At 42.1% G+C, this 17,898-nt stretch overlaps 1 protein-coding gene across 6 annotated transcripts in view; it reads left to right on the plus strand.

Annotated features, from left to right (window-relative positions):
• Positions 1-17,898, plus strand: part of yeats2 (YEATS domain containing 2) — a 125,359-nt gene that overhangs the window by 980 nt on the left and 106,481 nt on the right. For all 6 annotated transcript variants that reach the window (XM_078410714.1, XM_078410716.1, XM_078410718.1 and 3 more), the window contains exons 2-4: positions 5,745-5,856; positions 15,194-15,291; positions 15,464-15,556. In XM_078410714.1, coding sequence (XP_078266840.1) covers positions 5,757-5,856; positions 15,194-15,291; positions 15,464-15,556 — 291 coding nt within the window. In that variant the 5' untranslated portion in view covers positions 5,745-5,756. The remainder of the gene's footprint in view (positions 1-5,744; positions 5,857-15,193; positions 15,292-15,463; positions 15,557-17,898) is intronic.

The following is a 17,898-nucleotide window of genomic DNA, read 5'->3' on the forward strand; positions in this document are numbered from 1 at the left end:
TTCAGTTATAATTGAGGTGAAAGGTGATCAATGGAAAAGAAGAGAGTTAGTGATTCAAGGGAAGTGAGGGGCAGTGTTAGACAAAAAGTGAAGTTGAGGTTTTAATGGGGTTTATGAAAATTAGGACGATGAAAAGGACGATGATAATTAGTATGGGGGGAGAATGGTTTAAGGGAACAGTGAGCTTGTCAGAAAAATTGAAAAAATAGCGAGTTGGGGGGAGTGTGAGATGGCATGAAAGGGAATGGTTTGGGGATGGAGAGGGTGAGGGGGGAAAGCAGGGAGTTAATAAAGAGAGAGAAGTTTGATGGCGAAGGATGGTAAAAAAATAGAAAAGGAATGTAAGGCAGTGGGATAGGGCTAGGAGTTTGGTTGGGATGGTTGGTTCTATTGGGTTAGGAGATTACTCATGAGGGATTGGTTCTCAGGGTTCAGGAATGGAAAGAACGAGGAATTGTGAGGAGGTTGTAGAGCAATGGTTGTTGGTAGGGAGAGGAAGAGAATGAGGAGTGGTTGAGGGAAGGCGGTTAGTGAGGAGGGAAAAGCTGTATGGGAGAGAGGAAAGTAGGTTAATGAGAATGGAGATTGAGTCTTAAGGGGCAGGAAAGTGCAGTGGAATGTAAAGGTTGTGAGAAAGTAAGAGAAAGGAATTAGTAGGGAAGGAGGAGGAGTCAAGGGATTTAATGGAAAGGGTAACTATTTTGGGTGGGAGAAGGAATGAGGACATTGGGGATGTCGAATGTTGGGATTAACAAGGAGTGAGCAGGAGGTGGGGGCAGAGGGAACACTTTCTTTGGTGGAAGAGGGTATTTAAAGGTGCAGAAGAAGGAAGAGAGTTGGTAGCGAGGGATATCCCTGCATACGTGCTTATTAGCATGGATATTTCAGGTTCCATCCAGTAAATATTCATTGATATTTTAGATATGCATTGCTGTATTCTGACTTGTTAATCTTTTCCTTTTGAAGCACAGATTTGACAAATATGTGAAATACTGATGATTTCATTATTGCAAGTGAAATTCATTTTTTTATTGTTATTAATTGAGTGAGAAACTTCATCCAGAAAACTTAACATTAATATCCATTAGTGCATTAAAATCCTGAATATGGATACATGCTTAGATCTGGTTCGGCCCTTTGAACCAGCACCGCAACCTATGCATTAATGAGCATAACCTGAGCAACAACCTATGCATTAATGCCCAACTAATCTGACTATGAACATGATCCGCGTTTGTCTTGTTTCTTTTGGGGCCTTTGGAACGATGACCTGTGTTTGTCGATTTTTCTGATGACTTTGACAATGCCCAAAGATTACTGTTGGAGCTGTGAGCCTTGGCTCCTTTTTATGAACTGTCTCGCCAATGATATAAAAACAGCTGGTAGTGAGTGCGACATGCTTCCTGCTAAGAATTTGCATGAAGATGAAGGTTCCCTCTTGTGACTTACTTTTCTTTTACTGTCCAGAATCGGACTATAGTTTCCCAATTTCTGGCTGTTTAGGAAATGAAAGAGTTTGTGATTGTCTTGTGCCGTGCATAGGTCAAGTCAAGTCAAGTCAAGTCAATTTATTTGTATAGCACATTTAAAAACAACCCACATTGACCAAAGTGCTGCACATCTGACCAGGAAAAAAAAGAAACATACAGTGGCAGGCAGCCAAACACAACGGCGCGGCCATCTTGAACAAAATGTTAATTCAATCACCCACAGTCCAACAATAAAAGCACTAAACAGGCACCCAAAATTACCCAACCCCAAAAACCCCCCAAAACACAGTCCAACAATAAAAGCATTAAATAGGCATTCAAATCACACACCCCAAAACCCCCAAAAACACAGTCCAACAATAAAAGCATCAAACAGGCACTCAAACCACCCAACCCCAAAAACACACAAAAAAAAGAAACATCCATCAAAGAAACATCCATCACAGTGAGTCTCCTCCAGTCCTCTCTCTCCTCACTGTGATGGAAGGCCACAATGTCTTTCCCTTCTCCCGCTGTGCCTTGCCCGCAGTCAGGTTGTTGTGGTTGCAGGCCGCACCGGACGGTCCACAGCGGGCCGAGCCCAAGGCGCGTCGCGTCGCAGCCGCTCCCGCAGCCTCCGAAGACGGCCGGCTCCGCCGATGATAAGTCCGATCCGGGGCGGGCGAACACGCTGTCGCTGTCGCTGCCGCTGTTGTTGCACGTCGGGGCGGTCGTGGCTCCCGACATTGAAGCCCCCGCCCAGCAGAGAAATATCCCGCGGCCATCCTAGGCCGCGCCGGACGGTGAAATGTCCGCGCCCCATGCCCCGCGATCCGGGGCGGGCGAACCCGCTGCCGCTGCCGGAGCTCCCGATGTCGGCATCCACGCGGCCCGAGCCTAAGGCGAGTCGCAGCTGCTCCCGCAGCCTCCGAAGACGGCCGGCTCCGGTGGTGGTAAGTCCGATCCGCGGGCTCTGCGAACCAGAGCCCTGGAGGCCGACAGCTCCAGGAGTTGGGCCGATGGTAGGCCGCAGATGGAACGGAGACACGGCCCAGAAAACAAAGGTCGGGTCTCCGTTCTGAAGGGACACATATTTACAGTGTTAGTTTCCCCCTCCCCCCCACATACACACATAGTACACAAACACAAAAACACCACATCACAACTACAATTAAGACAAAAAAAACCCAACAAAAACACAAAGACAAATGGACCGCAGGTGAGCGGCAGCTGCTAGGGCAGTGCCGCCATTTTGTGCCAAGATGTAATTAAAGATGTCTATAATAGGTTTTTATAGACAGCTGTACATAACCTGGTGCCAACATGTCTGATATTATAGACTTCCAAAGAAGTTTAAACATTGCACAATGGATAATTGGAGCTACTAGTCATAATGAATAATCACAAAATATTAATACAATGAAGCCTCTTCAAATGCCTTTGGACTGCTTATTACTGCCTCCTTTGTATTGCAAATTCAAATTTTCTGCATGATCTTATACATACATTATTAGTAAAGTGAAGTAAACAGAGCAAATAGTCTTGGGTCCAGCACTTTCAGCACCTAATTGTGGTACGATGTTGTTCAACTTATCTTGGTAGTGCATTGATCAGCAGAACAAACATGTGAACACACATTGCAGGTTTGAGCCCTTGGCACACCCTGTGCTCAGAGACTAATGCACTGTTCAAGGATACCACATTGTTGGCTTAGAAATTTGTTCTCTGAGAAGCATGGCAGTTGGAGAGGGGTTGACTCCAGGTGTGACCAAAACCATGGGATCCTGGACCCTCCAACTCCTCAGCTTGCTGCTAGCTAACTCTCAATCACTCAAGAACAAGCACGAAGAGCTCAGAACAAGGCTGCCTTTGCTGAGGAAGTTCAGGGCCTGCTTTATTCTTTGTTTCACTGAAACATTGCCCATTCCGTCTCACCTGACCCTGCTATACAATCTCAGGGTTTCTCCATTTATTATGTTAAATTGAGTCTCGGCACAATTATGCTTCCCTGACCTTGAAAACCTGTTTATAAAGTGCCATCCCTTTTACACACCAAGATAATTCACCTCTACTATCCTGTCTGGTCTATTCACCTCCCTAGCACTGACCCGACTGAATGTATGCTTATGAAGTTCTGCATGTCCCCAACAACACTCATCAACGTCTACAGGTGCGCTGTAGAAAGCATTTTATTGGGATGCATCACAGCATGGTTTGGGAACAACCCTATCCAAGATGGCAAGAAATTGCAGACAATTATGGATGCAGCACAGACCATCACGCAAACCAGCCTCCTTTCCATTGACTCCATTTACACTTCCACCATCCGGCGCGGCCTGAAATAGGTCGCGGGATTTTTCACCGCCCAGCGGGGGCTTCAATATCGGGAGCCCCGACCGCCCCGACGTGGCAACTCCAACAGCCTGACCGCAGGACAAGACGGCAGGGGGAGAGAAAAAGACATTCTGGCCTTTCATCACAGTGAGGAGGGACTGGAGGAGACTCACTGTGATGGATGTTTCTTTTTGTTTGGTGTTAGTTGTGATTGTATGTGTTATTGCATTTTTATTGATTAATCTTATTGGTCTTATTGTTCAACTGCGGGTAATGTTTCATTTTACTACACATTTATGTGTATGTAACAAATAAACGACTATTGACTATTGACTATTGACTATTGACTTCACATTATGTCGGCAAGGTCACCAGCATATTCAAGGATGAGTTTCACCCCGATCACTCCCTCTTCTCCCCTCTCCCATCAGGCAAGAGGTACAGAAATGTGAAAACGCATGCCTCCAGATTCGGGGACGGTTTTTTCCCAGCTGTTATCAGGCAACTGAACCATCCGATCAACAACTAGAGAATGGTCCTGAGCTACTATCTATCTCATTAGAGACACTTGGACTATCTTTAATTGGACTTTGCTGGAGTTTATTTTGCACGAAACATCATTCTCTTTATATATCTGTGCACTGTATATATCTCCCCACTTGGATGGCTCGATTGTAATTTATGTATAATTCTTTCCGCTGACTGGTTAGCACGCAACAAAAGCTTTTGACTACCTCAGTACATGTGACAATAAATTAAAATGAACTAAACTAAAGAATTGCGGTTTTTCATCAAATCTCTTGAAACAGCAAACGCTGATGTCCTCTTCATCATTGCTGGTGACTCAAATCATGCTCATTTCAGAAACGTGCTTCCAAATACCATCACCACATACATCTCCTGCCCCACATGGTTAACTGTCTTGACCACAGCTGCATCATCTTTAAGTATCTTATAACTTAATCCCTGGCCTTTATTTTGGCCAATCTGATCATCTGCTGGTGCTGTTTCTCTCCGCTTACACGGAGAGATTGAAACACAAAGCACCAACTGAAAGAGCAATACAGCCTACCCTCGTTATTATGGACCACTTTATAACGGATTTTGGTTATAGCGGACGAAACTGTTGTAAACGAACTGTCCGTTCATATCAAGCATGTCGGGAAACATTAGCATTTTATAAGGTTACAAACACTTCAGAATTGATAATAGTTAAACAGCCTCATACAATGGAGGTTTACTGTGTGTCCCGTGGTTAACCTCCGCCAGCAGAATATCAGAAATCGGTCAGGGAGAATGGAGAGGTGCCGCTTACCTGGGACCAGTGAACGGGTCGGTACTCACAGGGTGGTGGAGGGGGGAGGATAAAGGTGGGCTGAAAGGATTCCCTCCTCGTGACTGATGGAACCATTGCCCAGCCTCAACACCCCATTCACATTTGGAAGCAATTAATTTTTCGGGCTTGCTTCCAGTTTAATGAACTAGAGTTGGCTGATCGCCTTTTAATGTTAAAGTTTGCGGGCAGCCTCTCTCCGCTGAAGCGAGGAGTGACAGAGAAACTGTCACTAATCATTTAATTCTGGGATCTGGGGTTTGAGGAGCCAGGAGATTTGCCATCTGTCGGGCATCACTGCTGCAGCCGGTAGGACCAGTTTGAGTGCTGTATCTAATCTAAGATAAATCTGAGAACACAACTTTATCGAATTGAGATTCTCTCCTGATTTTGCAATGAGCATCGGTTTCGAGGATTTTCGCCGACCTTCCAAAACCATCCCTTGGATTACTTGTTGTTAAGCAATAACTTGCTATAAACCAGTGCTGCTCCTTAAGGTGACGAGTGACTTTATTTCTCCTGTGGTTAATCTTTAGCGCTCGCATGTTTGACAATATACCGTCACTTAAATAATCTGAAAGAGTGACTTTATCCATTGCTCTCCTCAGCGTTCTCTGAAGATGTCAGGCATGAAAAGAAAAATCGAGGATAAAGATCCGGACTATGAGGATATCTCAGTCTGTCATCAGGATAAACAGTGTAAAGTCAGTGAGCATTCAGGTGAGTGATAGCCAACACTTTATTTTATTTCCACAGAAGGGGACCATTCGTATTTTGTCATACCGAGCTCCTATTTTGATGATCAGATGAAGAGTGAAGCACAAAGATTGGACATTATTGATATTTAGTGGTTGATTTATCACTTGCCATTCTTTACAACCAAGAAATTGTTGCAACTAAGGTTTCACAAATGAGTTCCAACTCGGTTACTTTCCACTGCTCTGGAATGGAAATCCTTATTATAATCTGGATTTTGACAGAGGCTAATTGTAACTCTGAACTCATCATTTGGAGTGTGGAGAGTGTTACTGGGAAGGCCCACATTATTATGATGCAGTTAAATCATGTATTTCATCTAAATTCTTGACTTACAACTGAGTTTCTTCTTTTGTTTGTCCCATTAAAAATGCACTAAAAACCGGTTTTGCAGGTCTGGCCCCTTCTCCAGACTGGTTGTACAGGGGGAAGGAAAGCTAGGTGAGAGGGGACGCAGGACAAAGCATTGCAGGCAATAGGTGAATAAAGGTGAGGGGGGGGGGGGGTGGGTAGGGGTTGATAGGTAGATGGTTGGAACAAAGGCCAGAGATTAAAACAGAAGGTTTTGATGAGATGTAAGGATTGGTGAGTTGTAAATAGTGAAGCTGGAGGAAAGGATATGAGGGGGAGGGGAGAAATAAGTGCATCCCCACTTGGATGCATTACAGCTTTCTGGACTACCAGCAAGTGTGGCTTGAAGACGGAAGCGGTGGCTGGTATAGATTCTCTGATCAACAATTCCTCTCGCCCAACCAGCAGTATGCCCCAGGCATCTTGCAAATGACAACACATTGTACCTTATTCACAAAATGCTGGAGTAACTCAGCAGGTCAGGCAGCATCTCAGGAGAGAAGGAAAGGGCAATGTTTCAGGTCGAGACCCTTCTTCAGACTGATGTCAGGGGGGCGGGACAAAGGAAGGATATAGGTGGAGACAGGAAAACTGTCTTCCTGTCTCCACCTATATCCTTCCTTTGTCCCGCCTCCCTGACATCAATCTGAAGAAGGGTCTCGACCTGAAACATCGCCCTTTCCTTCTCTCCTGAGGTGCTGCCTGACCTGCTGAGTTACTCCAGCATTTTGTGAATAAATACCTTCCATTTGTACCAGCATCTGCAGTTATTTTCTTACACATTGTACCTTCAACATTTGGAAGCATAGAAACATAGAAAATAGGTGCAGGAGTAGGCCATTCGGCTCTTCGAGCCTGCACCGCCATTCAATATGATCATGGCTGATCATCCAACTCAGTATCCTGTACCTGCCTTCTCTCCATACCCCCTGATCCCTTTAGCCACAAGGGCCACATCTAACTCCCTCTTAAATATAGCCAATGAACTGGCCTCAACTACCTTCTGTGGCAGAGAATTCCACAGATTCACCACTCTCTGTGTGAAAAAAAACTTTCTCATCTCGGTCCTAAAAGACTTCCCCCTTATCCTTAAACTGTGACCCCTTGTTCTGGACTTCCCCAACATCGGGAACAATCTTCCTGCATCTAGCCTGTCCAACCCCTTAAGAATTTTGTAAGTTTCTATAAGATCCCCCCTCAATCTTCTAAATTCCAGCGAGTACAAACCGAGTCTATCCAGTCTTTCTTCATATGAAAGTCCTGCCATCCCAGGAATTAATCTGGTGAACCTTCTCTGTACTCCCTCTATGGCAAGAATGCCTTTCCTCAGATTAGGAGACCAAAACTGTACGCAATACTCCAGGTGTGGTCTCACCAATGCCCTGTACAACTGCAGCAGAACCTCCCTGCTCCTATACTCAAATCCCCTCGCTATGAATGCCAACATACCATTAGCTTTCTTCACTGCCTGCTGCACCTGCATGCCTATTTTCAATGACTGGTGTACCACGACACCCAGGTCTCGTTGCATCTCCCCTTCTCCTAATCGGCCACCATTCAGGTAATAGTCTGCTTTCCTGTTCTTGCCACCAAAGTGAATAACCTCACATTTATCCACATTATACTGCATCTGCCATGTCTTTGCCCACTCACCTAACCTATCCAAGTCACGTTGCAGCCTCCTAGCATCCTCCCCACAGCTAACACTGCCCCCCAGCTTCGTGTCATCCGCAAACTTGGAGATGTTGCATTCAATTCCCTCGTCCAAATCATTAATATATATTGTAAATAGCTGGGGTCCCAGCACTGAGCCTTGCGGTACCCCACTAGTCACTGCCTGCCATTCTGAAAAGGACCCGTTTATTCCTACTCTTTGCTTCCTGTCTGCCAGCCAGTTCTCTATCCACATCAATACTGAACCCACAATACTGTGTGCTTTAAGTTTGCATACTAATCTCTTATGTGGGACCTTGTCGAAAGCCTTCTGGAAGTCCAGATATAACACATCCACTGGTTCTCCCTTATCCAGTCTACTAGTTACACCCTCGAAAAAGTCTATAAGATTCGTCAGACATGATTTACCTTTCATAAATCCATGCTGACTTTGTCCAATGATTTCACCACTCTCCAAATGTGCTGCTATCCCATCTTTAATAACTGACTCTAGCATTTTCCCCACTACCGATGTTAGACTAACTGGTCTGTAATTCCCCGTTTTCTCTCTCCCTCCCTTTTTGAAAAGTGGGGTTACATTAGCTACCCTCCAATCCTCAGGAACTACTCCAGAATCCAAAGAGTTTTGAAAAATTATCACTAATTATCACTGCAGAATACTGCAGGGCCTCATGGACAAGAGAAAATAAATCAATATAACTTACCGATAACAATGACACATTGCATTTCGTATTGTTAGATTAATTAGATGCATTAAATCTGCTGAAGTATAAAAAGAGATTTAACCTGGAGGTTGTTTTGCTCGTCAGATATTGCTTGGCAACTGCAATACTGCTTGCAATACAAAATCCATCTTAAATCTTTCAGAGTGGAAATATAGCATGCAGGAGAAGTTGGACAGACTTAAATTGTCTCCTCTGGAGTGTCTGAGGCTTAGGGGAGACCTGATGTAGTTTTTTTTAATTATGAGAAACTTTTTCCCAGTTTGGAAATGTCAAATTCTAGAGGGCATATCTTTGAAAATGGAGCGGGAAAGTTTAAAGGAGATGGGCAGGAACGTTATTTTACACAGAAACTGGTCGTGCCTGTAATGTGCTGCCATGGTTGGTGGAAGCAGATACGATAGTGGTATTTGGGATGCTTTCACATGAATATGCAGGAAATGGAGGGATATGGTTCACGCGCAGGCAGAGTGGATTAGTTTAATTAGGCATCAAGTTCGGTACGGATCTTGTGGGTCTAAGGGCCTGTTTCGGTGCTGTGCTGTTCGATTCTATGTACATCAGACTAAACACTTTCTTCATGTTAAGTGAACAATCTTCAACTTATTTTTTTTTAAAACAGCTTGTCCAATGTCTGCCTTTGTTAGAAGTAGACACAAGGAACTGCAGATACTGGAATCCTGAGTAGGAAACACATGATGCTGGAGTAATTCGGCAGGTCGGGTCTATCCATGTCTTCCGGAGCTGCTGCCTGGCCCGCTGAATTGTTCTAGCACATTGTGAATTTTCCCTTGGTTAGAAGCAATGGTGCACCATTATGCTACATCTATCTATCTATCTATCTATATCTATATCTATCTATCTATCTATCTATCTATCTATCTATCTATCTATCTATATCTATCTTCTATCTATATAATACTAAAACTCTGCGGTCCAACATTCCGTATGTATGTATGTATATGTGTATGTACGGAAGATTACTTACAAACCCTACTCCTCCTAGACGGTACACCAAAGCGCTACGATTTTTGTACCGCCGTATTCACCATTAACCTGGGCAACTATTGTAAGTACTTTCGTTCAAATTGAAGCTACCTTTTTAAAGCTAGAGAGATATTAAAGTTTAAATTTTCATTTCTAACCCTTTTCTTCAAGGGGCTACATTTGTTTCCAAAAGTTTACAGAAAAGGATTTAGTTTTCAGCAAGGATTTAGTTTTCAGCTTGTGACGGCGGCTACATTGTTTCGAAAAGCTTCCAAGAAGTCTTTTTTGTTATTGCAAGTCAAGTCAAGTCAAGTCAAGTCACTTTTATTTGTATAGCACATTTAAAAACAACCCACGTTGACCAAAGTACTGCACATCTGATTAGGAAAAAAACCCAAAACATCTGATTAGGAAAAAAAAAAAAAAAAGAAGGCTATAGTGGTCACTTGACATACACAGATCAGGAGGACAGAGTAAGAGTGGGGCTGGGGGAGGAGAGAATGGGGGGTGTGGGGACGGGCCCAACGGGCCCTCCCCAACGGGCACACTTGGAGAGTAAGAGTGGGGCTGGGGGAGGAGAGAATGGGGGGTGTGGGGACGGGCCCAACGGGCCCTCTTTTCCGGGCCCAACGGGCACACTTGGAGAGTAAGAGTGGGGCTGGGGGAGTGAGAATGGGGGGTGTGGGGACGGGCCCAACGGGCCCTCTTTTCTAGTATAATACTAAAACTCTGCGGTCCAACATTCCGTATGTATGTATGTATATGTGTATGTACGGAAGATTACTTACAAACCCTACTCCTCCTAGACGGTACACCAAAGCGCTACGATTTTTGTACCGCCGTATTCACCATTAACCTGGGCAACTATTGTAAGTACTTTCGTTCAAATTGAAGCTACCTTTTTAAAGCTAGAGAGATATTAAAGTTTAAATTTTTCATTTCTAACCCTTTTCTTCAAGGGGCTACATTTGTTTCCAAAAGTTTACAGAAAAGGATTTAGTTTTCAGCAAGGATTTAGTTTTCAGCTTGTGACGGCTACATTGTTTCGAAAAGCTTCCAAGAAGTCTTTTTTGTTATTGCAAGTCAAGTCAAGTCAAGTCAGTTTTATTTGTATAGCACATTTAAAAACAACCCACGTTGACCAAAGTACTGCACATCTGATTAGGAAAAAACAAACAAACATCTGATTAGGGAAAAAAAAAAAGAATGAAGGCTATAGTGGTCACTTGACATACACAGATCAGGAGGACGGGCCCAACGGGCACACTTGGAGAGTAAGAGTGGGGCTGGGGGAGGAGAGAATGGGGGGTGTGGGGACGGGCCCAACGGGCCCTCTTTTCCGGGCCCAACGGGCACACTTGGAGAGTAAGAGTGGGGCTGGGGGAGTGAGAATGGGGGGTGTGGGGACGGGCCCAACGGGCCCTCTTTTCTAGTATAATACTAAAACTCTGCGTTCGTATGTAGGGATGTATGTGTGTATGTACGGAAGTTTAACTTACAAACCCTACTCCTCCAAGACGGTACACCAAAGCGCTACGATTTTTGTACCGCCGTATTCACCATTAACCTGGGCAACTATTGTAAGTACTTTCGTTCAAATTGAAGCTACCTTTTTAAAGCTAGAGAGATATTAAAGTTTAAATTTTCATTTCTAACCCTTTTCTTCAAGGGGCTACATTTGTTTCAAAAAGTTTACAGAAAATCATTTAGTTTTCAGCAAGGATTTAGTTTTCAGCTTGTGACGGCTACATTGTTTCGAAAAGCTTCCAAGAAGTCTTTTTTGTTATTGCAAGTCAAGTCAAGTCAAGTCAAGTCACTTTTATTTGTATAGCACATTTAAAAACAACCCACGTTGACCAAAGTACTGCACATCTGATTAGGAAAAAAAAAAAAAACATCTTGGAGAGTAAGAGTGGGGCTGGGGGAGGAGAGAATGGGGGGTGTGGGGACGGGCCCAACGGGCCCTTCCCAACGGGCACACTTGGAGAGTAAGAGTGGGGCTGGGGGAGGAGAGAATGGGGGGTGTGGGGACGGGCCCAACGGGCCCTCTTTTCTAGTCTATATACTAAAACTCTTGTTTGTTTGTTTGTTTGTTCCTGAACAACAGCCAAAACGGTACATGATAGCGCGACAATTTTAGGCCCACCTTATTCACCGTCGTCCCTTTGGTGCTAATGGAAGAAGTTTCATTGAAATCGGTGTTATATTTTTAAAGTTATTCACATTTTGAAGTTTAAATCTATCTCCTAGGGAGGGAGGGAGGGGGGTGGAGGGAGGGTGGAGGGAGGGGGGAGGGAGGGGGGAGGGAGGGAGGATAAGGGGGTTTGAGGGGGATGGAGTGGGGGAGGGGGATGGAGTGGGGGGGGGGGGGGAGAGAGGAGAGGGTGCTGCACCAATGCAGGAGAGGTTTGGGCCCAACGGGTCCACTTGGTCTAGTATAAAATAAAGCCTTGATTCTCATTCTCATTTAAACATGTCTCACTATTATACATGTGTGTGTGTGTATATATATATATATATATATATATATATATACATATATATATATGTGTGTGTGTATATATATATATATATGTATAATAGTGAAACATGTTTAAATGAGAATGAGAATCAAGGCTTTATTTTGTATATGTATAATAGTGAGACATGACTAAATGCCTCCCTGTGCAGATGTTACAGCCTACCACGCTATATATATATATATATATATATTTATATATATATATATGTGTGTGTGTATATATATATTTATATATATATAATATATATATATATAGCGTGGTAGGCTGTAACATCTGCACAGGGAGGCATTTAGAGCCACCCAGGCTTTGAATCACCAGAGGTCAGATATGTGCTTCCACTCATCATCAAACCAACACCGCCGTCGCAGAACTATGGCGTTTACTGATTCTGATTCTGCAAGAAACAACCTTTCTAGGTTTGATAGAAAAAACATTGAACAAGGTCAGCAGTTCTAAGGAAAGAGATCAAAGGACTGAGCAACCACATCTGGGCAGAGCTATGGAGACATACAACAAGGAAAACAGGCCCTTTGGCATTGTAGGGAATATAAGAAGCAGACATTAAAGTATATATTCAACAGTGTTTTTAAGAAAGAAAGGTAAGCGGAGAGGCTTTGGGGTGGCATTCAGCGCTTTAATCCTTAGTAGCTGATGTCATAGCTACCTGCGGTGGAACTAATACAATTTTTGAGGAGCAAAAGGTTGGTATCGCAGAAGCCGAAATATCTTTGATGGCAGAATAGAGGGAAAGACTTGGCACCTGAGAATGTGTGGCAGACTGGAATTGTCTCACAGGATGTCGAGCTTTATTGTATAGAATACAGGAGTGTAAAATTAAGAAACTGTAGTTGGATGTATTCCTGGAGTTTTATTACGTGACCTCATTGCAAGTTACCAACCAAACTACCACCAAAATGGTACAAGATAGCGTGACAATTTTAGGCCTATCTTACTCACCGTCGTCCCTTTGGTGCTAATGGAATAAGTTTCATTGAAATTGGTGTTATATTTTAAAAGTTAGTCACATTTTAAAGTTTAAATCTATCTCCTAGGGAAGGAGGGTGGGAGGAGGGAGGATAAGGGGGTTGAGGGGGATGGAGTGGAGTGGGGGGGGGGGAGGGGAGGGAGGGGGGGGGGAGGGGAGGGAGGGAGGGAGTGGGAGGAGAGGAGAGGGAGAGAGGTTTGGGCCCAACTTGGTCTAGTCCTTTATTAAATTCTAGAAACACTCACAGGTTGCAATATCTGTGCAATATCTGTGAAAAGAGAAACAGAGAAACATCTGTGAAAAGCAAAACATTTCAGGACTGCAGCCCTTTGTCTGATTCCTAGAATCTGCAGATTTTTTAAATTTTTCACCAGGATAATCTTAGATGGTTAACAACCTAACTGGTTAAGGCATGCAGATGTTATTCCAGTGGCCTAGATGATCTGTATCTAACATAATGAATGTTCATGAGACAGTAATGGAGTGTAATTTTAATCAATGAGATGATTTATGTATATCTGGGAGTGAGTTACAGGGTGTGGTTGTATTTAAAGCGTTCAAATAATTCATAAATATATAGTGAGCTAAAGGATGAACTTTTTATTGAACTTTTATTTGCCCACTCAAACCCAGAATGTGAATTTTCCATGTAAAAAGACACAGTTCACATTTAAAACACTACAATCTTAAGTTCAGAATGAATTCCTTCTCTTCTCACCACCCTCAAAGCAAGACCTTTCACTATGAAATACAGAATTGTAAAAGAAATTAGGGAAAAACTCTCATCCCCCCCCAAGAGCAGTTGTACATCAGAAAGAGCCCACCTGACGGTCCTCTCCTCTGCTGTCTGCACCCCTACTCTCAAAACTAAACTAGGTTTGAACCAAGAAGATAGTTGAGATAAGCACTACATGACATTTAAAAGACATTTGGACAGGTACATGAATAGGAAAGATTTAGAAGGATATGGGCCAAGCACAGGCACGTGGGGCATTTTGGTCGGGCAGGGCAGGCTGAATCGAGGGGCCTGTTTCCATGTTATATCACTATGGCACATCCCACCATGAGAAAAACTTGTGAATTTCTCTTTGCCTCCAGATGCCACTGGAAATGGCAAAATGACTCCCTTGTCAGCACTGAGCATTCTCCTACAATTTATCTCCAGAATATCTGCAGGCACGTGACATTTGGTCCCCTGCCCCCACAAAAGACGTGTTGTTCCCATACGTGAACACCTGAACTGCAATCCCCACTGACTGATCCAAGAGCATGGCAGTCTGTAAAAATTTGTACAGGTTGTCAGAACAGCATTGATTTATATACTTAAAATCTTTTCAGAAATAAATGCAATTGTGAGAGAAATATGCAGTTTTTAAAAGTGACTCTGGATTAGTATCTAGATTTGCAAAAGTCCACAGTTCGAGAACCACTGGTTCATAATTTTTACATGGAATGATTGGGATTTTCGTCAACTGTGCGCAGCTAAATGATTTAGTTAATTTAGCTTGAAGCAATCAACAAGATGCATCCCTGATTAAGTAAATTAAAATGTTAGAGACAAATTCTAAACATTTATTTCACAAACTTACAAATGTGACAAAGGAATAACTAGGACAAATTTTAAGGTGTTTATTGTCAATGTAGTTTTTATGTTTTTCAGCATTGAACTCTTTTGCTATTTATTTATCGAATCCATTACATCCTTGGCCATTCTTTTTTGAGTGTATTCTGTGGAGAATTGAGAATGCACGGCCAGTATTCCAAATAGGTTTTATAATAGATCTCTGTTGAAACCTAATGAGACCTTAAGTGCAATCTCTACGAGCTTCATATCTTCAACAATAGTTGTTGAACAATAGTTCTCCAAAAATCTGTGGTTTGCATTGAATGAGGAATTCCTGTGACTTCTCATTAAGTAGAATTTCAGGAACCCTCATGAAGTTTAATGAAATACTGCCATCGTGTTGGTAATTATGTATGCCACATGCCAACTTAATTTCTGGAATCAAGTTTCTATTCATTGTCGCATAACTGAGTTATCCCTTCTACTTCCTATGTAGCATGTGAAGCCACTTTACAAAAAATTGAAGTTATTATCAAGGAACAGTTTGCTATGGAAATGAGGAACAAAGAACACGAGATTGAGATTATTGATCAGGTAAAAGCTAGTTTTTTTTTTGCTGAGCTACTGCTGGTAACTGGAAACTTGAAGAAGTTTTGGTGTCTTTTTAGAAAGTCAGAAATTCTGTTTCTTCAATGCTTTTGGGATTTGTTTCATTTGTCGACATGACAATTGTTGAACTGTTACGAATATCTGCTTGTCTCTAAAGCGCCTGAATGAGGCCAGAAGGATGATGGATAAACTTCGTGCCTGCATTGTGGCCAATTACTATGCATCAGCTGTGCAGCCCAAGGTAACTGAGGTAAGGAGGAAATGGGTATTCTGCTTTATCACATTTTAATAACATAACTATTGCCATATGCGAATGACTTCCCTGAACAGCTGCATGATATTGGCTGCCAGAGGAATATATAAAAATTGCTAATGGTTGACGTGGCGAGCAATGTATCCAATATCGTACACGTAAACCAAAGATCTCATTATTTCATTTGAGCTTTTGAATCAAAGGGAAAGGCAGGAAGGTTATGTGGTGCCAGTTAACTTTATAAGGGATTTGTAAGGCAGGATTTTATATTAAAAACATTGATTTATAAAATTGTTTATATATTTTATGCATTCCAGCAAAAAATAATAATTTTAAGTGAACATCACAAAACTATAGAGGGTGGAAATTTGAAATAAAAACAAATTGTTAAAGCGGTCAACATCTGTAGAAGTAGAAACAGTTAACTTTTAAGTCTTGGCCTGAAGGGTCTTGCACCTGATGCAGAGTCCTGGACCAGAAGCATTAACTGTTTGTCTTTCAACAGATGCATCCTGACCTGCTGAGTGTTTCCAACATTTTCTATTTCTATTTTCATTTTAAGGCATGGGCTCCAATAATGTGGGCACATTGCCAGTATACATGATAGTATGCCTCCTGAATTGTGGTAAGAAATCAATGAGGAGATGGTGGGGAGTAAGGGGCCCAATTTCCATTTTCCTTCAAATTATGAATTGAAACTAGAAATTGATGAAGAAAAATAAACAAGATAGCTGCAGACCACGTCGGTCAAACTCCTTAAATTGTAATAAATTAATGAAAATTTAAATATGCATTGGGTAATCATTGATTCAGTGTCATACAGCACAGAATCGTGCCCTTCGACTCACCGTATCCATGCGATCATCAAGTACTTGTCTATACTAATCTGGTTTACAACCATTGTATCTTGTCTACAATACACTGGCGATTGAAAGCTCATCCTTTGCTTCTTAAATATTGTGAGAGTTTCTGTTTCTAACACCTTCTCGAGCTGTGTTCCAGATTGCTGTCACCATCTGGGTGAAAAAAAACTTCAGATCCCTTCTAAATCTGTACTTACTACATGTTTTAGACACCTCTGCCTTGGGGAAAAGTTTATTTCAATTTTCAATCTGCCCAATCTATGCTTCTCATGCATTTGTGCACTTCTATTCGGTTCTTTTTCAGTTTCCTGTGTTCTAAGGAAAATAAGCCCGGCTTGTCCAGTCATCACTCAAACACTCCGTCCCAGGCAACATCTTGGTGAATCTCTTCTGCACTCTTTCCAGTGCAATCAAATCTCTGATAGTATTAGCTCAAGAACTGTACACAATATTCCAGCTGTGGCCTAAATAAAGTTTTATAATTTTTATCAGAGCTCCCTATTCTTAAACTTTTATCCCCTGGAAAATGAAGGCAAGTGGCCATATGCTGCCATCACCACACTATCAATCTGTGAATTCAAGTCTATAATTTGCTGAAAGTACAAGTGTAATAGACCCGAGGATTATTTCCACTGGACAGGGGAAGGTTAGGAAAATGTAATGACAATTTTGAAATGACACACATCTGATAGGTTGAATAGAGAAGGTTGGGGTAAGTATTTCTACACATGAAGTTGAGGATTGTTGCATCATTGAAACATTGAAGGAAAAATCTGAAATCTGAAAATCTGCAGTAAATCATTGCTTTAATTTGCTCCAACTGTCATTTGGCACAATATGATGGGTGGAATAGCCACTTTGTGTGTTGTAAATTTCTATTTTAATTAGATTGAAAAAAACCTGGCTTTGAATTGCTGAGTGCTTTTTATTTGGGCTTTTTTTTCCTCTTTTGATCCTTTCTGTTGTCCTTTACAGTGGAATTTGGCAATATGCCCGGAGTTCTCTTGAAACATTAAAATAAATCTTCTTACAACTGCTGGGTGTAGATAGTTTTGTTTCCAAAGTCAATTATATTGTGAAGTTTAATTTAAGATTAGTTGCATTGTCACAGTCAATATTATGATTGAAGCAAAGCCAATTTAAACTGTAAAGTGAAAACCATTTTTGTGTATTTTTATTAGTTGTTGCACCAAGCATATTTCAGTTGATCTCTAAATTTAGTATGTAACTCCTTAAATATTCCTAACTTTAGAAATTAGGCAGAAAACAATGGTACAACATTGCAACGTGTTTCCACTTTTTGAAATAAAAGGGGAAATTGGTGTGTATCCTATGTATTCTTCAATTTATGATGATTTACTTTAATTGTTAGACAATACTAACTTCAGCAAATGACAACGAGTAAATGCAGAGAATTCCCTTAGAAGCGGTACAAGGGCCTGTTCTTGTGCTGTACTGTTCTATATTCTATATTAA

Source organism: Rhinoraja longicauda, chromosome 13 (genome assembly GCF_053455715.1).
Source record: "Rhinoraja longicauda isolate Sanriku21f chromosome 13, sRhiLon1.1, whole genome shotgun sequence".
Classification (NCBI taxonomy): Eukaryota; Metazoa; Chordata; class Chondrichthyes; order Rajiformes; family Arhynchobatidae; genus Rhinoraja; species Rhinoraja longicauda.